The sequence below is a fragment of the Oncorhynchus tshawytscha genome, linkage group LG30 (genome assembly GCF_018296145.1).
Source record: "Oncorhynchus tshawytscha isolate Ot180627B linkage group LG30, Otsh_v2.0, whole genome shotgun sequence".
NCBI classification, from domain to species: domain Eukaryota; kingdom Metazoa; phylum Chordata; class Actinopteri; order Salmoniformes; family Salmonidae; genus Oncorhynchus; species Oncorhynchus tshawytscha.
Window position 1 is genome coordinate 36,499,092 of NC_056458.1, and position 27,315 is coordinate 36,526,406.

Below are 27,315 nucleotides of genomic sequence, written 5' to 3' on the forward strand. Positions count from 1 at the left end.
GCTTTCCTACCTAGATATGTTACGAATTCATCATCATTGGGAGCAGTTCTCCAATGATAGAGGGATTCATTAAGCAAAGTATAGGCCAACCCATAGGAAATAATGATTTTGCCATTTGATCTCCTCCTCACACAAAGTGTGCGTCCTAAATGATACCCTATATAGTGCACTACTTATGACCAGAACTTATGGGGCACTGGTTGAAATTAGTGCACTATATAGGGCAAAGGGTGCTATTTGGGACATACAAAGCTGAGCCTTTGCCGATAGCCTGCTCTAAGACCAGACCTCACATCTGCCTGATTGTTAACTAAACAATGCTTGATTCTCCCTCTGTAGTGGGATAAAGATAAGGCCAGGTGTAAAGGTGTAAAGATAAGCTCAGGGACAGGTATAAGGGGTTGGTTTGTGTGTGTGTGTGTGTGAGACACAGGAGAAAGTTGAGTGTGTGTGAGGAAGGTGCTGCCACGTGATTAAGGTTGATTTTGTGTGTGTGCGTGCATGTGTGAGCAGACTCTCCAGGTTTGTTCCTGTGGCGGTGGTGCTGACAGCCATCAGACAACAGCTGTGAAATCAAATATTGCCCCTGTTCCAGAGGGGAAGTGTGTGCGCTTGTGTTTAAAAGAGAGAACAAATTAATGTGGGTGTGGGAGGGGCGGGGTGTTGGAGGACAGATTGTGTGTATTGTTTTTGATATCTGATCAGTGCTGCTATGTGATATCAAAGTATGTGTGAGAATTTCATTCAAAGTATGTGTGTGTGTGTTTCCTCACATTAGCAGGCTGTACTGTAAGCCCCCATGGAGCCCCTTGCAGCTGTGGCCATGTGTCATCGGAGCCTCCCATATGTGACATACACAATTCTCATACTCTACTGTAATGTGTGTGTTTGTTTGCGTAGCCTACAGTGTGTACGTGTGTGTGTTTAAGCCTAGCTGTGTTGGGTTAACATTGTGGAGTGTCAGGCGAATGTGTGCACAGAGTCAAAGTGGGGGGTAAGTGAGAGTCATAATGTAGATTGTTGTCACGTCTGTCTTGTTGTGGGGTTTCTAGACAAGCTCTGGGGTGACATTTTACTTCGGTACAGATCTAGGATCAGATTTGTATTTATTATGGATCCCCATGCCAAAGCAGCAGCTACTCTTCCTGGGGTCGTGCAAAATGAAGGCAATTTATACAATTTTTAAAACATTACAATACATTCACAGATTTCACAACACACTGTGTGCCCTCAGACTCCTACTCCACCACTACCACATATCTACAGTACTAAATGCATGTGTATGTATCCCCATACCTAAACTTAACCATTAGTGGGGAAAATGCTAAACTCACCCAACATATGCCTCTTGGGGTAACTTCACCCTAGTCCCTCTACACACACAGTCCATGGGATGTGGATAGAAGCCCCTAACCACTGATGTAGGGTCAGATCTTTCCCTTCCCACTAATGGTGTCATGCCCTGATCTGTTTCACCTGTCCTTGTGCTTGTCTCCACCCCCTCCAGGTGTTGCCCATCTTCCCCATTATCCCCTGGGTACTTATACCTATGTTTTCTGTCTGTGCCAGTTCCTTTTGTTTGTTCAAACCTACCAGCAGTTTCCCTTTCTCCTGGCTTTGCTATAGTCCCTGTTTCCTGGTTTTGACCTTTCCTGCCTGCCCTGACTTTAAGCCTGCCTGCCGTCCTGTACCTTTGCCTCTACTCTGGATTACCGACCTTTGCCTGACCTGACCCTGAGCCCACCTGCTGTTCCGGTGCCTTACACCCTCTCTGGATCATTGACCCCTGCCTGCTTGACCTGTAGTTTTCCCACCCCTGTTTAAAGAATAAATGTTAGTTTCTTCAACACTGTCTGCACATGGGGTCATACCTTAAAACGTTTATATAAGGGGGTAAGGTTATCTGATCCTAGATCTGTGTCTAAGGACAACCTCGAATTTCTACCCCACACCATGTCCAAACCCTGAAAATAACCCCCATGTTGGCTTCTTTCCACCACCACAGAGCTCCACGGAAGCCGACTATCAACCTCCATACCTAGCTTCGGTGCTCCCTGCTGGGCTTCGCTGAGCAGAGGGTTGGCCCGGCATAATTAGCCATGCTCAGTGCTGAGAGATGCTGTTAGCGGTTGTTAGCGGTTAGCTGCAGCGCAGGCTGTTAATAATTGATGGGAACAAAAGGTTTAATTGCACAGGAATCCTGCCTGAGGAGAGACATGAGTGAGAAGCTAGGGATGAGGAGTGTGTGTGGGGGTGTATTATAGCTGGGTTGAAAGGGAGTTGTAATGTAGTGCTGGTGTCTGTCTGTTAGGGTGAGAGTTTTGGTAGTGGGAGAGAGGGCTGGATAATTCATCCAGAGAGATGGGGATGTCCGTGGAGATTGATTGATTGAGTGTTGCTCTAAGGCAGTGGTAACCAACCTTCCCTGAGTTAAGATCACGTTCTGAGTCAAAATTCAAGCCGAGATCTACCGCTCAGATTTTTTTAAACACGTAAGCCTATGCAACATTAACCAATTAAAAATAGTTATGTAGCAATGAGGTTTGTGCAATAGGCTATAGGCCCAAGACGTTATTACTGCATATTGACTATGCTTGAATTGTCCTGCCAATGTTGTTCTTCTCAGACCATTTTGAAATTATAGTGCCTTCGGAAAGTATTCAGACACCTTGACTTTTTCCACATTTTGTTCTAAATTCTAAAATGTATTAAATAGTTTTTCCTCCTCATAAATTTACACACAATACCCTATAATGACAAAGCAAAAACAGTTTAAAAAAAAAAATTGTTAATTTATAAAAAATGTACTGAAATAATACATTTACATAAGTATCTCGGACCCCTTACTCAGTACTTTGTTGAAGCACCATTGGCAGCGATTTACAGCATCAATTCTTCTTAAGTACAAGCTTGGCACACCTGTATTTGGGGAGTTTCTCCCATTCTTCTCTGCAGATCCTCTCAAGCTCTGGCAGGTTGGATGGGGAGAGTTGCTGCACAGCTATTTTCAGGTCTCCAGAGATGTTCAATTGGGTTCAAGTCCGGGCTCTGGCTGGGCTACTCAAGGGCATTCAGAGACTTGTCCCAAAGCCACTACTGCATTGCCTTGGTTGTGTGCTTAGTGTCGTTGTCCTGTTGGAAGGTGAACCTCACCCAAATCTGAGGTTGTGAGCACTCTGGAGCAGGTTTTCATCAAGGATCTCTCTGTACTTTTTTCCATTCATCTTTGCCTCTATTCCTGACTAGACTCCCAGTCCCTGCCGCTGAAAAACATCCCCACCGCATGATGCTACCACCACCATGCTTTATTGTGGGGATGGTGCCAGGTTTTCTCCAGACGTGACGCTTGGCATTCAGAATCGTTAGGTGCCTTTGGCAAACTCCTAGCGGGCTGTCATGTGCCTTTTACTGAGGAGTGGCTTCCGTCTGGCCGCTCTACCATAAAGGCTTGATTGGTGGATTGCTGCAGAGATGGTTGTCCTTCTGGAAGGTTCTCCCATCTCCACAGAGGAACTCTGGAGCTCTGTCAGAATGACCATTGGGTTCTTGGTTGCCCCCCCTGACCAGGACCCTTCTCCAACAATTGCTCAGTTTGACCGGGCAGCTAGCTCTAAGAAGAGTCATGGTGGTTCCAAACTTCTTCCATTTAAGAATGATGGAGGCCACTGTGTTCTTTGGGACCTTCAATGCTGCAGAAATGTTTGGTACCCTTCCCCAGATCTGTGCCTCGACACAATCCTGTCTCTGAACTCTACGGACAATTCCTTTATCCTTTTTGCTCTGACATGCACTGTCAACTGTGGGGAAATCATTTCCAAATCATGTCCAATCAATTGAATTTACCACACGTGGACTCAAATGAAGTTGTAGAAACATCTCAAGGACGATCAATGGAAACAGGATGCCCCTGAGGTCAATTTTGAGTCTCATTGCAAAGGGGCTGAATACTTATGTGAATAACAAATTTCAGTTTTTTTACTAAACATTTCTAAAAACCTGTTTTCGCTTTGTCATTATGGGGTATTGTGTGTAGAATGCGGAAGATTTTATTTATTTAATACATGTTAGGGCTCCCGAGTGGTGCAGCGGTCTAAGCTACTGCATCTCAGTGCAAGAGGCGTCACTATAGTACGAATCCAGGCTGTATCACATCTGGCCGTGATTGGGAGTCCCATAGGGTGGCGAACAATTGGCTGTAATGTAACAAAATGTGGAAAAAGTCAAGGGGTCTGAATACTTTCTGAAGGCACTATATATTTAAAAAATGTAGGTATATGATCACACTAGTAATAGATCATTTGTTGTATTACTTGTGAGGCACAGCTGAGTGAGCATAATTCAATTTTTTTTCTGGACTGATGGCCTGCTTCTGAGGGGAGGGAGGGAGCAGTGGTGAGGCTGCCTCTCTCCTGACTCACAGTCCCTCCGCCCTCCTTCCCTCCACTGAGAAAAGGGGACACAGTCTTCCAGCTTATTGCAAAACTCAAGTCGCATTGCATTATTTCTGCCTCATGCACCAATTCATGTTGTTACTCCTATGACCAGAGAAAGTGAAATATTCCTCAATATTAAAAAAGACACAAGATGCTAATAATAACAACGCAAGCTTATCTAAACACTTTGCTATATACATTCATTGCACCTGCAGTGCTGGTTATAGCGTGAGTGAAAGTAGGGAGGAATCACATTTTATGGCTACTAAAGGAGCAACGCTGCTATTGGGCACGCAGTCAGAATGCCTGAGTGTGATTAACCTTTCTTCACTTCCCATCACCACTTCTTTCATCCCCACTGCATCATGTAATGACTTTGACACCACAATAGAGTTTTAGAAATTATTTAGTACATTGAGACTTAGGGAGTTCTTCTGTCCCATAAATGAGGTGTCTAAATGTGAATGTGTCAAGTATGGTTGAGACGAGTGTTCAGACACAATAGAGAATGACATTTCCCACAGAACGAATACCCCCTTTTGAGCCAAATCCACCTTTTGTCTGCCCAGATACAGAAATCCCTCTCTAGAAACATACTGCAGATTGGCGGAAAAATATGTCTCTGATTCTGAATAAATAACAAGAATAGAGAGTCTAATCTCCCTAAAGAACAGAGACAAGCATTGGATGATTAAAAAAATTATTCCACTTTGTTAGGGCGTAATGCTGATAAGAGCAAAGCTGTGGTGTTGTTAAACCGTGATGACTATGTGAATGAGATCCGGGGACATTTGAACACCACCACTTTCTATCAGAAATTGTCACGTGACCCCACACCACTGTTCAAAGATAACATTCACTGCAAGCTGAAGTCTCTTGTGGAAAGGTGAGACATTATGCAAAAATAATGAGAATATGAAAGTAGACTATCCAATCAGGCGCATTATTCATGCCTTCCCAAAAATCCACAAACGATGGGATAAGCCACCAGGGAGACCTATTATGGCCTCCATTGGCTCATTGACTGAAAATATTTCTGCTTTTGTGTCAGCTCGACTGGTTGATTACCACGGCTCTCAGGGGATCACTGTGTCTTGCTTTCAATCGCGCACTCTGTCGCTCTCACTATTTCTCTGTCTCTCTCTCTCTGTATAACTCACTCAGTCTCTGTGTATAACTCACTCTGTCTCTCTCACTCTCTGTGTATAACTCACTCAGTCTGTTTCTTTCTCTGTCTCTTTCTGTGTCTCTCTCTCTGTGTATAACTCACTCAGTCTGTTTCTCTCTCTGTTTCTCTGTCTCTTTCTGTCTCTCTCTCTCTGTGTATAACTCACTCAGTCTGTTTCTCTCTCTGTTTCTCTGTCTCTTTCTGTGTATAACTCACTCAGTCTGTTTCTCTGTCTCTTTCTGTGTCTCTCTCTCTGTGTATAACTCACTCAGTCTGTTTCTCTCTCTGTTTCTCTGTCTCTTTCTGTGTCTCTGTGTATAACTCACTCAGTCTGTTTCTCTCTCTGTTTCTCTGTCTCTTTCTGTCTCTCTCTCTCTGTGTATAACTCACTCAGTCTGTTTCTCTCTCTGTTTCTCTGTCTCTTTCTGTGTCTCTCTCTCTGTGTATAACTCACTCAGTCTGTTTCTCTCTCTGTTTCTGTCTCTTTCTGTGTCTGTGTATAACTCACTCAGTCTGTTTCTCTCTCTGTTTCTCTGTCTCTTTCTGTGTCTCTCTCTCTGTGTATAACTCACTCAGTCTGTTTCTCTCTCTGTTTCTCTGTCTCTTTCTGTGTCTCTCTCTCTGTGTATAACTCACTCAGTCTGTTTCTCTCTCTGTTTCTCTGTCTCTTTCTGTGTCTCTCTCTCTGTGTATAACTCACTCAGTCTGTTTCTCTCTCTGTTTCTCTGTCTCTTTCTGTGTCTCTCTCTCTGTGTATAACTCACTCAGTCTGTTTGTATAACTCTCTCTGTCTCTCTCTCTCTTTCTGTGTCTCTCTCACTCTGTGTATAACTCACTCAATCTCTCTGTCTGTCTCTGTCTCTCTCACTCTCTGTGTATAACTCACTCAGTCTGTTTCTTTCTCTGTCTCTTTCTGTGTCTCTCTCTCTGTGTATAACTCACTCAGTCTGTTTCTCTCTCTGTTTCTCTGTCTCTTTCTGTGTCTCTCTCTGTGTATAACTCACTCAGTCTGTTTCTCTCTCTGTTTCTGTCTCTTTCTGTGTCTGTGTATAACTCACTCAGTCTGTTTCTCTCTCTGTTTCTCTGTCTCTTTCTGTGTCTCTGTGTATAACTCACTCAGTCTGTTTCTCTCTCTGTTTCTCTGTCTCTTTCTGTCTCTCTCTCTCTGTGTATAACTCACTCAGTCTGTTTCTCTCTCTGTTTCTCTGTCTCTTTCTGTCTCTCTCTCTCTGTGTATAACTCACTCAGTCTGTTTCTCTCTCTGTTTCTGTCTCTTTCTGTGTATAACTCACTCAGTCTGTTTCTCTCTCTGTTTCTCTGTCTCTTTCTGTGTCTCTCTCTCTGTGTATAACTCACTCAGTCTGTTTCTCTCTCTGTTTCTCTGTCTCTTTCTGTCTCTCTCTCTCTGTGTATAACTCACTCAGTCTGTTTCTCTCTCTGTTTCTCTGTCTCTTTCTGTGTCTCTCTCTCTCTGTGTATAACTCACTCAGTCTGTTTCTCTCTCTGTTTCTCTGTCTCTTTCTGTGTCTCTGTGTATAACTCACTCAGTCTGTTTCTCTCTCTGTTTCTCTGTCTCTTTCTGTCTCTCTCTCTCTGTGTATAACTCACTCAGTCTGTTTCTCTCTCTGTTTCTCTGTCTCTTTCTGTCTCTCTCTCTCTGTGTATAACTCACTCAGTCTGTTTCTCTCTCTGTTTCTCTGTCTCTTTCTGTGTCTCTGTGTATAACTCACTCAGTCTGTTTCTCTCTCTGTTTCTCTGTCTCTTTCTGTGTCTCTCTCTCTGTGTATAACTCACTCAGTCTGTTTCTCTCTCTGTTTCTCTGTCTCTTTCTGTGTCTCTCTCTCTGTGTATAACTCACTCAGTCTGTTTCTCTCTCTGTTTCTCTGTCTCTTTCTGTGTCTCTCTCTCTGTGTATAACTCACTCAGTCTGTTTCTCTCTCTGTTTCTCTGTCTGTCTCTTTCTGTGTCTCTCTCACTCTCTCTGTGTATAACTCACTCAATCTCTCTGTCTCTGTCAATTCAAGAGGCTTTATTGACATGGGAAACATATGTTTACATTACCAAAGTAAGTGAAATATATAAAACAAAAGTGAAATAAACAATAAAAAAATGAACCGTAAACATTACACTAACAAAAGTTCAAAAATAATAGACATTTAAAATGTCATTATGTCTATATACAGTGTTGTAATGATGTGCAAATAGTTAAAATACAAAAGGGAAAATTAAAAAATAAATATAGGTTGTATTTACAATTGTGTTTGTTCTTCACTGGTGTCCCCTTTTCTTGTGCCAACAGGTAAAACATCTTGCAGCTGTGATCAACTCCCATATCTATTGAGTGATCAAAATTGGATTTGTTTTTTTGAATTCTTTGTGGGTCTGTGTAATCTGAGGGAAATATGTGTCTAATATGGTCATACATTTGGCAGGAGGTTAGGAAGTGCAGCTCAGTTTCCAACTCATTTTGTGGGCAGTGTGCATATGGCCTGTCTGCTCTTGAGAGCTAGGTCTGCCTGTGGTGCCCTTTCTCAATAGCAAAGCAATTAGTCAAAGATTTTCTTAATTTTGAGTCAGTCACAGTAGCCAGGTATTCTGCCACTGTGTATTCTCTATTTAGGGCCAAATAGCATTCTAGTTTGCTCTGTTTTTTTGTAAATTCTTTCCAATGTGTCAAGTAATTATCTTTTTGTTTTCTCATGGTTTGGTTGGGTCTAATTGTGTTGCTGTCCTGGGGCTCTATGGGGTCTGTTTGTCTTTGTGAACAGAGCCCCAGGACCAGTTTACTTAGGGGGCTCTTCTCCAGGTTAATTTCTCTGTAGGTGATGGCTTTGTTATGGAAGGTTTGGGCATCACTTCCTTTTAGGTGGTTATATAATTTAACGACTCTTTTTTTGGGATTTTGATAATTAGCGGGTATCGGCTTGCATTATTTGGTGTTTTACGTTGTACACGTAGGATATTTTTGCTGAATTCTGCATGCAGAGTCTCAATTTGGTGTTTGCCCCATATTGTGAATTATTGGTTGGTGAGCAGACCCCAGACCTCACAACTATAAAGTGCATTGGGTTCTATAACTGATTCAAGTATTTTTAGCCAGATCCAAATTGGTATGTCAAATTTTATGTTCCTTTTGATGGCATAGAATGTCCATCTTGCCTTGTCTCTCAGATCGTTGACAGCTTTGTGGAAGTTACCTGTTTAGGCCGAGGTATGTATCATTGTTTTGTGTGCTCTAGGGCAACAGTGTCTAGATGGAATTTGTATTCTTGGTCCTGGCAACTGGACCTTTTTGGAACACCATTTTTGTCTTACTGAGATTTACTGTCAGGGCCCAGGTCTGACAAAATCTTTGCAGAAGATCTAGGTGCTGCTGTAGGCCCTCCTTGGTTGGGGGAACAGAATCACCAGATTATCATCAAACAATAGACATTTGACTTCAGATTCTAGTAGGGTGAGGCCGGGTGCTGCAGACTTCTAGTGCCATCACCAATCCTTTGATATATACACTACCATTCAAAGGTTTGGGGTCACTCAGAAACATCAAATTGATCAGAAATATAGTGTAGACATTGTTAATGTTGTGCATGACTATTGTAGCTGGAAACGGATGATTTTTAATGGAATATCTACATAGGCGTACAGAGGCACATTATCAGCAACCATCACTCCTGTGTTCCAATGTCACGTTGTGTTAGCTTATCCAAGTGTATCATTTTAAATGGCTAATTGATCACTAGAAAACACTTCTGCAATTATTTTAGCACAGCTGAAAACTTGTGCTGATTAGAGAAGCAATAAAACGGGCCTTCTTTAGACTAGTTGAGTATCTGGAGCATCAGCATTTGTGGGTTTGATTACAGGCTCAAAATGGCCAGAAACAAAGAACTTTATTCTGAAACTTGTCAGTCTATTCTTGTTCTGAGAAATGAAGGCTATTCCATGCAAGAAACTGAAGATCTCGTACAATGCTGTGTTCTACTCCCTTCACAGAACAGCACAAACTGGCCCTAACCAGAATAGAAAGAGGAGTGTGAGGCCCCGGCGCACAACTGAGCAAGAGGACAAGTACATTAGACTGTCTAGTTTGAGAAACAGACACCTCACAAGTCCTGACTGGCAGCTTCATTAAATAGTACCCGCAAAACAACAATCTTATCGTCAACAGTGAAGAGGCGACTTTGGGATGCTGGCCTTCTAGGCAGAGTTGCAAAGAAAAAGCCGTATCTCAGACTCATCAATAAAAATAAAATATTAAGATGGGCAAAAGAACACAGACACTGGACAGAGGAACTCTGCCTAGAAGGCCAACATCCCGGAGTCACATTAATTTGATGTTATTTTAATGGACAAAAAAATTAGCTTTTATTTCAAAAACAAGGATATTTCTAAGTGACCCCAAACTTTTGAACGGTAGTGTATGTTAATGAGGGTGGGGCTTAAGCTGCATCCCTGTCTCTCCTCCTGGCCCTGTGGAAATAAATGTGTGGCAGTGCATCAAGCACAGTTGGTGAAGTCGATTGTTCTGAATAGACAACAGTAGTATTGAAAACTGGAACAAAAAGAAAATTGCCTAAAATTGGAGTGGAGTGGCCTCAGACTCTTCACGGAGCAGCCTGTTAATTACAAACAAAACAGTGAAAGCTTTGTATTGAAGTGGGATTGCACATTTTGCAACTCATGATTACATCTTCGGTCATCGTGGGAAATATGCATAATTAAAAACATTTGTAAACAACTGTCTGCAGTTCAGAGCCAACCTGGATACTGAGGAGATCCTGGGGGAAATTGATGAGAATCAACAGCTTCATGCTATAGAGGAACAACATACTCCATCCTGGAAAGATCTGCCTACTGTACCTCACAGAATAACTCTAACCCTACAAAAAAAAGAAAGACAGATTCATCTACAAACACGGACTATTTACTTACGTTGAAGTAGAGGCTAGTACTCTTGCTGGAATCCATGCAACACAAATTGTGTTTGCAGGTAGCAGGGCTAAGGATAAGTTTGGAGTTTTGCCAGAGTGAAATTCTAATGCGCCAAGGAGAGAACAAGGCACTCACAGCCAAGGTAAAATCCCTCGATTCCAACATGGATTGTCTACTCAGGGAAAACTGGGTGATAAGTGGGTCGCTACTAGACATACAAACCTGGAGCATGTGTGAAAATATAATATTTTCTGGGATTCCTGAGGACTCATCCAATAATAATCCAGAGGGGGCAATCAGAGTTCATGCAATCTGCTTTGAAACTTCCTCTAGAGACTGTAAACAAGGTTGTTTTCCACTAGGTTTGCACATTTTGGTGTATATTCAGAGGTGGAAACTTTCCATGGGAATATATGGCAATTAACGGAAATATATGCAAATTAATATTAATACCTTTTAAATGTAGATGTTTTTTGCATTGGATATATTTACCATACCACATGGAGACAGAAACATGAACATTTACCTTATCATAAGTAGAAATAATTGCAAATGATTACATTTTTCCAATAGGAAAAAAACTATTTATGAATTGAACTTTAATTAAATGAGTTGACTCTTCACATGGGATGATTTCACTGAACAAAAGAAAGGGAATATTGAATGATCCCAATGATCCATCGCATCTCCCAAAAATGTTTTCAACATACATCTGTAAAATGATAGTCTAGAAACTAAAGTTTTGGTTGTCTTCCTCCCAGGCTTCCATATCTTCTCCATGGACTGCTTCAATGTCCACCTCTTGAACATCAGAATCTGAGGCCTCATCCTCCCTGTCACTTTCCAACCTTGTTGAGGATGGCTTGTTGTCAGGCTCAAAAATCCTTAAATTTACCCAGATGGTCACCAATTTTTCAACCCTTGTATTGGTCAGCCACTTGCGTGCTTTGGTGTGTGTGTGTTCCCAAACAAGGACCAGTTGCGCTCTGAGGCTGCTGATGTTGGTGGGATTTGGAGGATGATGGAGGCAACGGGAAAGAGCCTCAGATCCACAAAGTCCCTTCCTCCAGGTGGCTGATGAGATATGTTGGCACGACTGCCATATTGCAACTCCATCCCAATGCCTTTGCTTGGAAATGTACTTTGCCAGACTGCCAATAACCTTGCCCTCATCCAGGCCAAGGTAGTGATGACACCATAGGCCTTGTTGATCTCTGCACCAGACAGGATGCTCTTGCTAGCATACTTGGGGTCCAACATGTACGCTGGGCTTCAGGCAGAAGTCTTCACGCATTTGGATGTTTTTCAGAACTGCAGTTTCCTCTGCTTGGAGCAACAGTGAAGTGGGCAAATGTATGCATGCACAGGCAGACTGTGATATCGGCAGATTGTGATATGGCCATTTCTTGGAGAGACTTCTTCCCCTCCAGGAGACTGCCAAACATGATGACAACACCACCTCAACAGGTGTTGCTGAGCAGCTTCAATGTGGTGCTCTTATTCTTCTCACTTTGCATGGCGAGGTAGATTGCTGCTATAACTTGATGACCCTTCACATACCTAACCATTGTCTTGGCTCTCTTGTAGAGTGTATCAATTGTTTTCAGTGCCATGATGTCCTTGAGGAGCAGATTCAATGCATGAGCAGCACAGACAATGGATGTGATGTGAGGGTAGGACTTCTCCACTTTAGACCAAGTAGCCTTCATATTTGCAGCATTGTCTGTCACCAGTGCAAATACCTTCTGTGGTCCAACGTAATTGATGACTGCCTTCAGCTCATCTGCATTGTAGAGACCGGTGTGTCTGTTGTCCCTTGTGTCTGTGTGCTTGTAGAATACTGGTTGAGAGGTGGAGGTGATGTAGTTAATTATTCCTTGCCCACGAACATTCAACCACCCATCAGAGGATTCCAATACAATCTGCTTTCTCTATGATTTGCTTGACCTTCACTTGAACTCTGCATCCAGCAAATTAGTAGATAAAGCATGTCTGGTTGGAGGGGTGTATGCTGGGCAAAGAACAATCAGAAATCTCTTCCAATACACATTGCCTGTGAGCATCAGAGGTGAACCAGTTGCGTGCACAGCTTGAGCAAGACATTCATCAGCATTTCTCTGACTACGTTACTCCATTGAGTAACATAGTCAGAGAACTAACTTCGGATTCCAGGAGGACCATTGATAAGTTGTCATTCGTCATTTTAATCTCGAATAGAAGTAGAGGGACTTGGCCTCTCGGATGGCGCAGTGGTTAAGGGCGCTGTACTGCAGCGCCAGCTGTGCCACCAGAGACTCCGGGTTCGCGCCCAGGCTCTGTCGTGACCGGGAGGTCCGTGGGGCGACAAACAATTGGCCTAGCGTCGTCCGGGTTAGGGAGGGGTTGGCCGGTAGGGATATCCTTGTCTCAACACGCACTAGCGACTCCTGTGGCGGGACCGGTGTTTCCTCCGACACATTGGTGCGGCTGGCTTCCAGGTTGGATGCGCTGTGTTAAGCAGCAGTGTGGCTTGGTTGGGTTGTGTATCGGAGGACGCATGACTTTCAACCTTCGTCTCTCCCGAGCCCGTACGGGAGTTGTAGCGATGAGACAAGATAGTAGCTACTAAACAATTGGATACCATGAAATTGGGGAGAAAACGGGGTACAATTTGGAAAAAAAACACACAAAAAAGAAGTAGAGGGACTTTTGTCAGAGTTTGCTTGTTGTGAGCGCTGAGGGAACTTTATGCACTTGGCCAGATGATTCCTCATCTTTGTTGCATTCTTTACATATGATTTGGCACTGTATTTGCAAATGTACACAACTTTTCCTTCTACATTAGCTGAAGTGAAATCTCCACACATCAGATTTTCCTGGCATTTTCCTGTAAAGATTAGAAAACAGAGTACATTTTTTAAAAATACAATTCCAGGTACATATAAATAGTTAAGCAGTTAGATTAAACAACTCCTTTGTAAGAAACATTTTTTTTAAATGAACATGTATGGAAACAGGTGAATTAACACTACACAGATAGCAGGCTCAAGCAAGCTAAAACCCACATGGTAAAACCCACGGAACTAGAAGCACAAGCATTTCGCTACACTCGCATTAACATCTGCTAACCATGTGTATGTGACAAATAAAATTTGATTTGATTTGAAACTAACTAGCAGAAATTGTTAACAAGTTAGACATGATTTAAACACACCTTGCTGTACTATTTACTAGTTAACAAAAAATCATGCATGTCATATAAAACATATTCACCCCACCCAGTATTGTAATCAAAACTTACCAGAAAGCATGTAGTCCTTGGCTCAGACAGTGTAGTAGTGTGGGCTCAATAGCATCTCATTAGAGTGCAAGATCTTGAGAATCAGCTGTACATGTGATGGAAGAGTGCACTGCACATGTGATGGGAGAATGCACTGTGCATGTAGAGGGTTGCAATTCCATTGAATTGGGGATAGTTTAACCAAAATATGCCACAAGACCTAGAATTGCCTTATGTGATTCCTCAAAAAAACTGTTATAAGCTAACTTTTTTTGATGATTTTAAGCAAAATTCCCCAAATTCCCGGGCTTAACTTCCCATGGAAAATTTACCGGAAAGTTTCCGACCCTTTGCAACCTTACTTTCCACTATGTGCACAGACTTGGAGCAACAAGACAAGGTCCCCGACCTATCATCGCAAATCGCAAAATTTGAACATTACCAACAAAAGAGCTGATCAAAAGCAGGAGAAGGGAGCATAAAGGGACCAAATTTCATCTCAATGACCAATTTCCCCGGGAGATAAACTAACGTGGCAAGAGGCTGTATTCTGTACAGAGGAAACAGAGGGAGAGGCGTAAGTGTGCTTTTTCATTGTGGACATAGATGGACATTTTCATAGATGGACAGCTCTTCTGAGAGAGCTCCATAACACCATGGCTGTACTAAATTCTACGGGAAGTCAGGTCACGAAAAAAAAAGTACGAGAACTGTAAAAATATCTGAACCCAACCCTGATCTGTACTTCTCCACAACTTTGTCCCTGACCTGTTTGGAGAGCTCCTTTGTCTTCATGGTGCCACTTGCTGGTGGTGCCCCTTGCTTAGTGGTGTTGCAGACTCTTGGGCCTTTCAGAACAGGTGTGTGTATACAGTGGGGCAAAAAAGTATTTAGTCAGCCACCAATTGTGCAAGTTCTCCCACTTAAAAAGATGAGAGAGGCCTGTAATTTTCATCATAGGTACACTTCAACTATGACAGACAAAATGAGAAAGAAAATCCAGAAAATCACATTGTAGGATTTTTAATGAATTTATTTGCAAATAGAAATTTATTTATAATTTGGTGATTCTCTTATAAAATTGGTCAAATTAATGTATAGCAACCCCAGGTGTAAAATAGTAAATGGTGGCTACTTCTCAAAGATTTTTGAATTGTCAAGAGGAGTAAAACAAGGGTGTCCGCTGTCACCATATCTATTCATTATGGCCATTGAAATGCTAGCTATTAAAATCAGATCAAATAACAACATTAGAGGATTAGAAATCCAAAGCTTAAAAACAAAGGTGTCTATGTATGCCGATGACTCAAGTTGTATATTAAGTCCACAAGCTAGATCCCTGCAATGTCTCATTGAAGATCTAGATATCTTTTTTGGAATCTCCGGACTAAAACCTAATTAGGATAAGTGTACAATATTATATATTGGATCTTTAAAAAAATACAACTTTTACATTACCCAGCAGTTTACCTATAAAATGGGCTGACAGTGAAGTAGAAATACTTGGTATTCATGTCACAAAATATAAATGAGCTCTCCACAATGAATTTCAGAAAACTTGTAAAAATAGACGAGATCCGGCAACTAAATACCTGTCTATTTATTGAAACATTGCCCTGATTAACTCCTTAGTCATTTTTCAATTTACTCACTTACTTATGGCGCTGCCTACTCCTGACGATTTGTTTTTTGTATCATATGAGCAAAACATATGTAGCTTTATCTGGGACGCTAAACCAGACAAGATAAAGCGTGCCTATCTGTATCATGAATATGAATTGGATGGGTTGAGATTATTAAATATAAAAGCACTAAACCTCTAAAAGCTCAACTTATTCAAACATTTTACTTGAACCCTAAATGGTTCTCAAGTAGATTACTAAGAAAAGCTCATCCATTGTTTAAATATGGCCTTTTGCCTTTGTGCAGATTGCCATGTCTCATTTTCGATTAATTGAAAATTATACTTTTTTCCAAGTAACTCTCTTTTTCAAACAAGCATTGCAGAGCTGGCTACAATTTCAATTTCATCCCTTGAAAAGATAGAACAAATATTACAATAAATATTATGGCTGAACTCATATGCTGGTTGATAAAATACCTGTATTTATGGGAAATAAGGGTATTCTATTTTAAATTATATTGTAAATTGGAATCGTAGCATTATGTCTGTCATGGAGTTGTACGGGAAGGTCTGCTCAAAAATGGAGGAGGCAGGGTAGCTGAGGGAAGCTGAATTGTATGGGAAGCTGAGAGGTGGGCTGTGGAATTGGAGACAAGTGGGAGTGGAGTTTGTGGGCGGGGGATAGAACAACGGTCAAAGATAAAAGTCTAAATGATACATAACAAAAAGTAAGTTTGAATGACACTGAGGGGCAGTGTTGTTACAGCTAATGCCTGTTTGCCTGAGGCTGATGCCATGCAGGTGTTTGTACACATGCATATACACACACTCTCATTTGAATGCACACATGTGAATATACATGGACACACACATGTAAATAGTAGTGCCATACATGCACTCAAACATATTCAGTTGGCCTTGCTGTTATTATTTTTGTTGTCCTTGATATCTTTTGTTTTTTGCATTGTTGTTTTCTGTTTTCCTTTGTCTTTGTCTTTTTTCTCTTTTGTTCATTTTGTTGATTGTTGGTGCATTTGGGAGGGTCTTGGGGGTGGGGAAAGGAGTTATTGTATTTTTCTCGGTGGGGGGCAGCTCTTGAGGAACTGTGGGGGGCCTTGGAGGGCTGTGGCCTAGCGGTTGGGAGCTTGGGCCGATGGCTGATGGATCACTGGTTCGGGTCCCCGTTATTGACCTTGTGGGAGATCTGTCGACTTGCCCTACAGCGGGGCATTGACCCTGGTTGCTTCTGTGTGTCGCTCTGGATGGGAGTCTGTTAGATGACTAATGTGATGTAGTTGTTGAGTGGCTTCACTGCAAGTATATTGTATGTTTTAAATATTTAAAAAAATAAATGTGTGTTTTTTGTCCATTTTTAACCGCACACTTGTTGTTTGTGTACATGGATTTTATAATGTCATGTTTTTCCCCCAGCACCATTTTCCATCAATTTGTATAGCAGACCCTCATGCCAAATTGAGTCAAAAGCTTTTTGAAATCAACTAAGCATGAGAAGACTTTTCCTTTGTTTTGGTTTATTTGTTTGTGTGCAGGGTGAATATGTGATGTGGTCTGTCGTACGGTAATTTGGTCAAAAGCCAATTTGACATTTGCTCAGTACATTGTTTTCGCTGAGGAAATGTACGAGTATACGGATAATGATAATGCAGAGGATTTTCTCAAGGTTGCTGTTGACGCATATCCCCGGGTAGTTAATGGGGTCAAATTTATCTCCACTTTTGTGGATTGGGCTGATCAGTCCTTGGTTCCAAATATTGGGGAAGTTGCCAGAGCTGAGGGTGATGTTAACAAGTTTAAGTATAGCCAATTGGAATTTGTGGTCTGTATATTTTCGGAATACCATCAACCCCACAGGCCTTTTTGGGTTGGAGGGTTTGTATTTTGTCCTGTAGTTCATTCAATGTAACTGGATAATCTCTCCCCATTTCTCATTCTCTCTTCCCATTTTTTTCTCTCCCTCTCTCTCGCTCCTGGAGAAGGCACCTCACTTTGTTGCCATGGTGAAAGTAGGGGGGTTACATAATTGGGTTTGCTAACAAGTTTAAGGCTGTGTCTCAAATGACACCCTATTCCCTTTATAGTACACTACTTTTGTTGGGCCCTGGTCAAAAGTAGTGCACTATGCAGGGAATACACTGGGATGCAAAGTTAGAGTTGATTTTATTTTGGGAGCTTCCAGCGTGCCCTCTTGGAGCCCCCCGCGTCAGCAAACACAAACACACCACAGTGAGTTGACCTATCAGAGAGAGGGCCCCACACAAAGGCCTCCCGCTTACTCACACACACTACACAACTCCACTGCACCACAGTACACTACACAGTGTGGGGGCTACTGTTTGGACTGGGGGTTTTGTGCCCTCCAATGGGGGGTGCAAGCGTGTGCGCGTGCATGTGTGTGTGTGAGCATGGGTGTGTGCACACTACTGCACAACTCACAATACAATAAAGTCTATACAGTTAAGCACAATGTGACTTCATTCAGATGCACCACTCTGGAAACTCTGTGTGCCTCCCAAATGGGGGTGGTGTGTGTGTGCGTGCGTGGGGACTACTGTTTGGACTGGGGGTTTTGTGCCCTCCAATGGGGGGGGGTGCGGCGTGTGCGCGTGTGTGTGAGCATGGGTGTGTGCACACTACTGCACAACTCACAATACAATAACGTCTATACAGTTAAGCACAATGTGACTTCATTCAGATGCACCACTCTGGAAACTCTGTGTGCCTCCCAAATGGTACCCTATTCCCAAAATAGTACACGCCTTCTGACCAGGGCACATAGGGCTCTTGTCAAAAGTGGTCCACTACATAGGGAATAGGGTGCCATTTGGGACACAGTCTCTAAATGGCAGGCTTGATTTCACGGAGTAATTTCAGAAAGTGGTGCAATTCACATGGAATACATGAGGTAATGCACCAAACTGATGGTGTTCAGTATACCATTGATAATCCATTCAAATCTTATTCGTCACATGCTTCGTAATCGGAAACAACAGATGTGGACTAGCAGTGAAGGCCCTCCTCAACAATGCAGAGAGAAAGAAAATCAAGAAATAATAGAAAAGTAAAACGCGTAATAATAAATACACAATGAGTAATGATAACTTGGCTAGATACAAGCTGTTCAGCATCCTGTTGGTTCCAGACTTGGTGCATAGGTACAGCTTGCCGTGCGGTAGCAGAGAGAACAGTCTATGTCTTGGGTGGCTGTCTTTGACAATTTTTAGGGTCTTCTGCTGCACTACCCTCTGTAGCGCCTTCCAGTCAAATGCGAAGCAGTTGCCATACCAAGCGGTGATGCAGCCAGTCAAGATGCTCTCAATGGTGCAGCTGTATAACTTTTTGAGGTTCTGAGGGCCCATGCCAAATCTTTTCAGTGCCCTGAGGTGCCTTCTTCACCTCTGTGTTGGTGTATTTGGACCATGATAGTTTATTAGGGATGTGGACACCGAGGAACTTGAAGCTCTCCACTATAGACCCGTCAATGTGAATGGGGGCGTGCTCGGCCCTCCGTTTCCTGTGGTCTACATCAGCTCCTTTGTCTTGCTCACATTGAGAGAGAGGTTGTTGTCCTGGCACCTCACTGCCAGGTCTCTGACCTCCCTATAGGCTGTCTCATCGTCGTTGGTGATTAGTCCTTCGTCCTACCACTGTTGTGTCGTCAGCAAACCTAATTATGGTGTTGGAGTCATGCTCGGCCACGCAGTCGTGGGTGAACAGGGAGTACAGGAGGGGACTAAACACGCACCCCATTGGGGCCCCTGTGTTGAGGGTCAGCATAGTGGATGTGTTGTGTCCCTGGTGTCAGAGTTATTTTACAAGCCCAGCTGTGTAAACACCTTTTAATTATCACAATTCAAATGTTATCTTCACTATACTGAATTTCAGATGGAACAGTATGTCATTTGCACATAATTACATTTTACTTTTGGAGGCAGTGTGTAGTGCGAAATCTCATTGTAGTATAATGTGTATCATATTGAAGGGGTATCAATTACTCTCAATTTATATATATATATATATAGTGGTATGGTATTAGAATAGGGAAGCATATAGCTGTCAAAATCCAATTTTAAAATACATATTGAATAAATCCATATCATATTTGCTATATGCTTACATAATAGAATGTACCTTTATCAACTGAACTATGGTGAGAACATTGTTGGTGTTGGCTTCCAATGACATCGTATCTTATGTCCTTTCACTCAATGTCAGTAATGTATTATGGGGTCAACTAGTTTTCTATTCGTAGTCAGGAAATGACTCTATGGCAGTGGTCGCCAACCATGGCCCTGAAGAGTGCAGGCTTTTTGTTCTAATCCAGCACTATGATGATACCCCACTAAGCTAATGTACATCTCATCAACACCATGGTTAGCTGAATCAGGTATGGTTGTGCTAGCCTGGGGGACAGTCTGTTTCTGCTCTCTTGCCAACAACCTATGGAATTGTCATGCCCACTTGAAACAGACTGGTAACCAGGCTACAGGTCAGCTCTCATATGACATGGAATGAGCATTTTCAACCTCACTCATTTGCTCAGCTAGAGCAACCTAGCTGCTTTCTTTGTCTAGCACATTCAATGAGAGAGAGACATTCCTCTTGTCCAGATGGGATAAGGCAATGCGATGGGAATTGCGTCATCCGTGGATCTGTTGGGGCAGTATGCAAATTGTAGTGGGTCTAGTAAGGTGTAGCTTATATGATCCTTAACTAGCCTCAAAGAACTTCATGATGACAGAAGTGAGTGTTACGGGGACATAGTCATTTAGTTCCGTTACGTTCACTTTCTTGGGTACAGGAACAATGGTGGACATCTTGAAGCAAGTGGGGGCAACAGACTGGGATAGGGAGAATATGTTCATGAATATGTTCATAAACTCCAGCCAGTTGGTCTGCACATGCTCTGAGGACCCGGCAAGGGATGCCATCTGTGCCTGCAGCCTTGCGAGGGTTAACACGCCTAAAGGCATAGCTGGACTATTTGTACTCGTCCATGTTCCCAGTCACCTTGCCGTGATTAAATGCAGTGGTTTTGCTCAATGCTGTCATCTATCCACGTTTTTGGTTTGGGTAAGTTCTAATCATCACAGTAGGAACAACATGCCCTAGGCCCTTCCTGATGAACTGAGTCAATGTTATTCTCAGAGGCAACCCGGAACATATCCCAGTCCACGTAATCAAAACGTGAAGCATAGATTCTGATTGGTCAGACCAACATTGAACAGTCCTTACCACAGGAACTTCCTGTTTCAGTTTATGCCTATAGGAAGGGAGGAGCAGAATGGTGACAGGGAAAAGGGGATACCTAGTCAGTTGTACAACTGAATGCATTCAACAGAAATGTGTCTTCCACATTTAACCCACCCCTCTGAATCAGAGAGGTGCAGGGGCTGCCTTCATTGATGTCCACGTCATCGGAGCCCAGGGTACAGGTGTTGTTGGGGTTTAACTTCTTTGCTCAAGGGCAGAATGGCAGATTTCGAACCAACGTTCTTAACCACTAAGCTACCTGAGCCTTGATCTGATTTGCAGAAGGGAGTGCGTGGGAGGGTTTTGTAGCCGTGCAGGAAGGAGGAATAGCAATGGTCAAGAGTTCTCGATGAGTGAGTAGCGCAGCCGATGTGTTAACTTTGGTAGAGTTTGCCTCAGAATTGCTTTATTAAAGTCCTCAGCTACAATAAATACAGCCTCAGGATATGCGGTTTCCAGTTTGCACAAAGTCCGCTGTAGTTCTTCCAGAGCCGTCGCGGTGTCGGCTTTAGGGCGAATAATCACTGCAGTGTCATGGGAAGTAACTTCAGAGCAGCTCGTAAATGAGTCAAGAGTTTAATAAGTCATATTTAATTACTTTTTAAAGATGGCTTGAATCATTTAGAGAGAAAATAATCACTTCGGGAGATGAAATGTAGGGGAGGGAGGGACTTGAAGTAATGCGTGTAACTCAAGGCAATTTCTGTTTTAAAACATTTTAGTGGTTCACATGATTTGGAGTTATACTGTGTGCTTAAAAATCCTGTATGACATACAAAACACATGAGATACACTTAAGATGAACTGAGTTACATCCAAACTTTACTTCAACAACATTGGAAATTTAGTAAAGGTTTTGTGCTCTCGGTCGGGCTGCCCTCTTGTATCCGCTTGTTTTCTTTGTAAACTGAACTCTTGTATCATGTCTTTACTAACAGTGATGCCAACATGACACGTGGCCTTGAACCTTACCAGACTAGCATAATCAAATGAATGAAGAAGTCATCCTCTTATTGTGCCATTATGTATCAAGCTTTAGACATGCACAGGGTGAGCATGGCTTGGGCTTATTCTATAGCTTGTGTGTGTCTACGTGTGTGCAAATTAACTGGGCTAATGTCATGCATGCGCTGGATGAAAGGACCTGTGTGTGGGTTTAGGAGTCACTCAAGTGAGACAACACCGGCTCAATGGGCACGTTTCCTCTATACACACACACACACACACACACACACACCTCACAGCCACTGTGTGTATAATCCCTGAGATCAAATCGCTGTTAACCCTATTAGAGGTCAAACTATAAAGGCTCTGGCCCTATATCTTCTGTATTATGTGATTACCACTCCAAGTACACCAATCAACTCCACTTCCATTCCAGTCCATTCAAGAGGCATGGAGAAATCACCGTGGGGAAGGGTCACCAAACTTTAGTCCCCCAATCCTGGCAGGCTTTTGTTCCAGACCAGCACTACCTGTCGTACTACTACCCTGATAACCCTCAAATTAGTGAATGTATTCATCCCCCTCTGTAACATCTTTACCCTCCCTCTTCTCTCCCCTCCTCCTCATTCCCCTCCTCCTCCCACTCTTCCCTAATTCCCCTCCTCCACCTCAGCAGTTAAAGTTCCTGAGAGCACAAAGACTGACTCAGTCTTACTAGAGAGAGAGATGGGGGGGGAGGGGGAGAGACTGACAGCCCAGGGTGGTATGTTTACATCCCCTGTTCCCCCCCTCTTCCCTGAGGGTGTTGGACTGACCCTGCCCCTGGCCTGAGTGACGGGCCTGCTCCTTGTCTGACAGGTAGCTCAACTATGGACCCCTGGAAGGGGGAGAGGGAGGGGGAAGGGAGAGGCCACTAGGGCTATAGAAAGAGAGTTTCTGTTTTTCGAGCTGGCGTTTTGTCAGGGTGATTGACACTCACAGACTGAACGGAAAAAGACTCATTCGTGATGACAAGATGCATGGTGTGCAGGGACTAGTGGTGATTGTGTATCCTGTTCCTCCCTCATTTTCTCACTCTTTCATGTTGTCTTGATCTCTTTCTCTCCCTCTTTCTTTCTTTCAACTCAGTTTATTTTAAACGTATTGGTATGGAAAGTAAGAGCACTTACATTCAGTGGTGGTAAAAGTACCCAATTTTCATAAAAGTAAAGATACTTTAATAGAAAATGAATCAAGTAAAAGGGAAAGTCACGCATGTAAAATACTACTTGAGTAAAAGTCTAAAAGTATTTGGTTTAAAATATACTTAAGTATCAAAAGTACAAGTAATTTAAAATTCCTTATATTAAGCAAACCAGGTGGCACCATTTTCCTGTTTTTGATTTATTTATGGCGAGAAAGGGGCTCCAACACTCAGACATCATTTACAAATGAAGCCTGTGTGTTTAGTGACTCCACCAGATCAGAGGCAGTAGGGATGACCAGGGATGTTCTCTTAATAAGTGTGTGAATTGGACCATTTTCCTGTCCTGCTAAGCATTCAAAATGTAACTACTACATTTGGTTGTCAAGGAAAATGTATGGAGTAAAAAGTACAATGTTTTCTTAAAGAATGTTTATTTATTTAATCTTTATTTAACTAGGCATGTCAGTTAAGAACAAATTCTTATTTACAATGACGGCCTACCCCGGACAAACCCTAAACCAGACGACACTGGGTCAATTGTGCGCCACCCTATGGGACTTCCAATCACGGCCATTTGTGATACAGCCTGGAATTGAACCTCGGTCTGTAGTGACGCCTCTAGCACTGAGATGCAGTGCCTTACACCGCTACACCACTCGGGAGCCCACTCGGGAATGTAGGGAAGTAAAAGTAGTCAAAAATATAAATACCCCAAAAAACTACTTGAGTAGTACGTTAAAGTATTTTTACTGAAGTACTTTACATCACTGCTTACATTGTCAAAGCAAACATAAAACAAGGATGGCTGAGTAAGACAGAAATCTTATCCTTTTCTCTCCCTGTTATCTATCTCTTCCTCTCCTCTCTCTCTGTCTCTCTCTCTACAACTCTTCCCATCTTCCCCCCTTTCTCCTTCCCCCTCTTTCCAGTAAGTTCACCATTATTGCATGGACAGGTCAGCATGTCGGTGTTTTTAACCCACAGCTTCCCTGCCTTTATATGGTATTTTTTACTGGGTGAGAAGCCCTGATTTACACAGGGAAAACCATTGAGTAAGGCTATGGGTTGTTAGGGAGTTAGTTTGTTCTTAGCTGCACTGTGGAACCCCCCTTCCATCAGATGTTTAACTTCAGTTTCACAGCAGGCTCCCCCAGCGAGTCTAGTGTGTGTGTGTGCGTGCATGTGTGTGTGTGTCTGCATTTGTTTGGGTGGGGGAGTCAAAATATGTTTGAGTTTTTCAATCAGTTTGTGGGTTTTCAGTGTGTGTGAGTTTTCATTCGAAGTGTACAATTTGTGTGTGTGCAGGTGTGCTTTGTCAGTGCCAGCTTGTGTGCCCACACACACAGACGTCTCAGCGTTATTCCCAGAGTTCTCCTCTCTCCTCTGAATTACTGTAAATATGGAACTTTCCCTACCACATGACCAGCAGGCTTTTCTACCTTCTCAGCTAGTCAAACCACGCCCGATGTTATAAGCCAGCAGAGTGTGTGTGTGGAACTCTGTACACCTCTATAGCACAGGAGGCTGCTGAGGGGAGAATGTCTCATAATAATGGCTGGAATGGAGTGAATGGAATGTTATCAAATACATGGACACCATATGAATACTTTGTTCGATACCATTCCGTTTATTCCATTCCAGACATTACTATAAGCACGTCCTCCCCAATTACGGTGCCACCGTTGTCTCTTATTTTCCATCTCTCACTCTGTCTACCTTTTATCTCCCCCTTCTCTCTCTCTCTCTTTGTCTCTCTCTCTCTTTCTGTTCTTTTTTCTTTCTCTCTCTCTCTTTCTCTCTTTCTCCTCTCTCTCTCTCTCCTTCTGTCTAATATATTTGGTTCTTCACGTCCGCTGAGGGCTGTTGTTTTGACAGCTTTAACCTTCTCCAAAGCCGATGCTGTTCCTATCCTTCACTAGCCATTTGAGATTTGGCTGTGTGTGTGTGTGTGTGTGTGTGTGTGTGTGTGTAGAACATCCAAATACAGTCTTTAACCCTGATTCTATGTCTCTCATTGTGTTCCAGAGCAGTCTACAGTGTACTCCATGTGGTCTGATGGCATCTCTGGAGCAGCAGGTTGGGGAGCTGAGGATGGATACAGAGGATAATGCGGTGGAGGCCTCTACTGAGCTGATGGACATTCGGCCCAGCTCAGGTAACACAACACTGCACAAATTGGACCCTAAAGTAGGGAGGGTTGCAAAATTCCCAGGTTTTCCAGATATTCTGGTGGGAAGATTCCTGTAATCAGCTGGCAATAAGCAGTAAATATGGGAAACCTTCCTCTGGGATTTCTGGAGAAAATGTTTTGGGGGAGGCGGAGTTACCAGAATTTTGCAACCTTGTCATTGGTTTAATCTATCATACAGTATTTCTGCTAAACACAGGTAGCTATATTTGGTAGTATGACTGTTTGGTGTTGGAGAAAGCAGTGTTGTACTACCTGAGTCTCGGACTCAAGTCACGATTTTCATGACTCGTGACTCGACTCTGACTCAACCAGTTGTGATTTTGTTGTCATAAAGCCTTTCTCCCTTGCATAAGTCAACATGCTAGATAGCCACTGTACTAGCAGCTAGCCTTATCAGCTAACATTCTACATGACAAAATATAGTTTCAAATATTTTTAGACCTCATCCTAGGGAACCGTGACTCAACTCTGGACTCAAGTCAAGGGCTTGAGCCTGCTCTAGTTCCAGGCCTTTATGCTGTAGTTCCATCAGAGAGAGTCGTCACCGAGGCCCATTTAGTTTCTCTCCTTGGCTCAGAGGCTGACATCATTATATGAGGTGGTTTGGTAGCCTGGCAGGAACAATTGCAGGCAGACACATCGGCGCCATTTTAGAATGGTTAACTTAAATGACCCCACAGTAGGCCCATTACTGCTCCGTACAGATGTAGGATCTTAATTTGACCACTCTTTTGTTGCAGAGAATTTTCCTGGACAGAAGGAAATGCAAACTTGTAGTGTATTTGAGTTTCGAAAAGGGATCAAAAGTTTGCCATTTCCGCCATGAAATTTCAGACTTAATTTTCCCTAATGAAAAATGTATCAACCCCTACAAAATGTGTATGAATTATAATCCACATAATTATGACTATTTCCTGTTGCTGCAGTATTATTTTCCTGCTGTAGCAAACTGGCTCAAATAAAGATCCTACATCTGTATAGCTATCTCACCCCTATCTCACCTCATTCTTACTATATTGTACTGTATATTTCACGCTAGTCTTTTTGGAGAAAGACCCAAAGTCGTATGTGATATAGCGGGATTTGTCGAGGGCTGCGTAGGTCATGTGCTTTATGAATCAGTGCAGGAAATGTTTCCAAAGCCCACATTAAACTGATAAATGGATTCCATTTTCAGAGGAGCATTTTTGCTAGGAGTTGAAAACTACTTGGCTTGGAGAGTTGTGAGCCATCCAATGAAAATGTACTTTCGGCTCCCAGAGTTTTAAATCCATGGCTAATGTTGTGCCATTTACCTCAAAATATACACATACGGCTGGCTATTTGGAGATTGAGGGTGGCACGTTGAAAAAACGCTTTGAGAAACCTTCACAGGTTAAGAAAAGGAAAACTTGAGAGGCATCAAATGCCTTCAGGAATGGCTAAATGACTAACGTGCCATTCGCTTTCAATGTGAAAAACAACACAGTATATCTCCCTTAGAAAAAGACTAAATGAACTGGAAAAACACTAGACTCTCCTACATTCCAAGCTAGTCTAGTAATGATGTGCTACCAGTCCTCTCTTCATAACTGAATGTTCCTCAGCTACAGTCAAATGAAAGAGATGCTGTGTAAGTCTTTTAAGAGTGGATACTCTTCTGTAGTTATTTTCGGGACCCAATTGTACTTACTTGCTTACTATACTTTTATTATTTCACAGTAACTTAACCTTTAAAAAAATGCACAGACCTAAAATGACTCTTAGTGGCATGCAGAGAAAGACCATAACAAATTAAAAAAGAAAAAGCTCACTACTACACTAAAGAGATTACAATGAAATCTAGAGTGAGAGGCCAATATATTATAAGGGGGACCCACCCGTCTACGGCCGACCAAAGTCACACAAGTGAAGGTGGATATAAGTTAACATGGCAGTCTCTTTCTATTCAAATCAGTTAGTGTTCCAGTTCATAAGCAAAGCAAGCAAGAGACTGTATGCATACCCAATGACTGTAGAAACAACCATCCACAGGAAACACAGACTGTTGCACCTGCATACCAGTACTCCCAAAGGTCATTTGGCTGAGACTTAAGTGGTATTGGTCCTGTGTGGCTCAGTTGGTAAGAGCATCAAATCAAATCAATTTTCTTTTGACAAATGCACAAAAAACAACAGGTGTAGACCTTACAGTGAAATGCTTACTTACAGGCTCTAACCAACAGTGCAAAAAAGGTATTAGGTGAACAGTAAAAAGACAGTGAAAAATAACAATAGCGAGGCTATATAAAGTAGAGAGGCTATAACATTAGTGAGGCTATATACAG

At 42.5% G+C, this 27,315-nt stretch overlaps 1 protein-coding gene across 3 annotated transcripts in view; it reads left to right on the top strand.

Annotated features, from left to right (window-relative positions):
• Nucleotides 1-27,315, top strand: part of dact3a (dishevelled-binding antagonist of beta-catenin 3a) — a 46,687-nt gene that overhangs the window by 10,330 nt on the left and 9,042 nt on the right. For all 3 annotated transcript variants that reach the window (XM_024393558.2, XM_024393559.2, XM_042309367.1), the window contains one exon: nucleotides 24,844-24,973. In XM_024393558.2, the coding sequence (XP_024249326.1) occupies nucleotides 24,844-24,973 (130 nt within the window). The remainder of the gene's footprint in view (nucleotides 1-24,843; nucleotides 24,974-27,315) is intronic.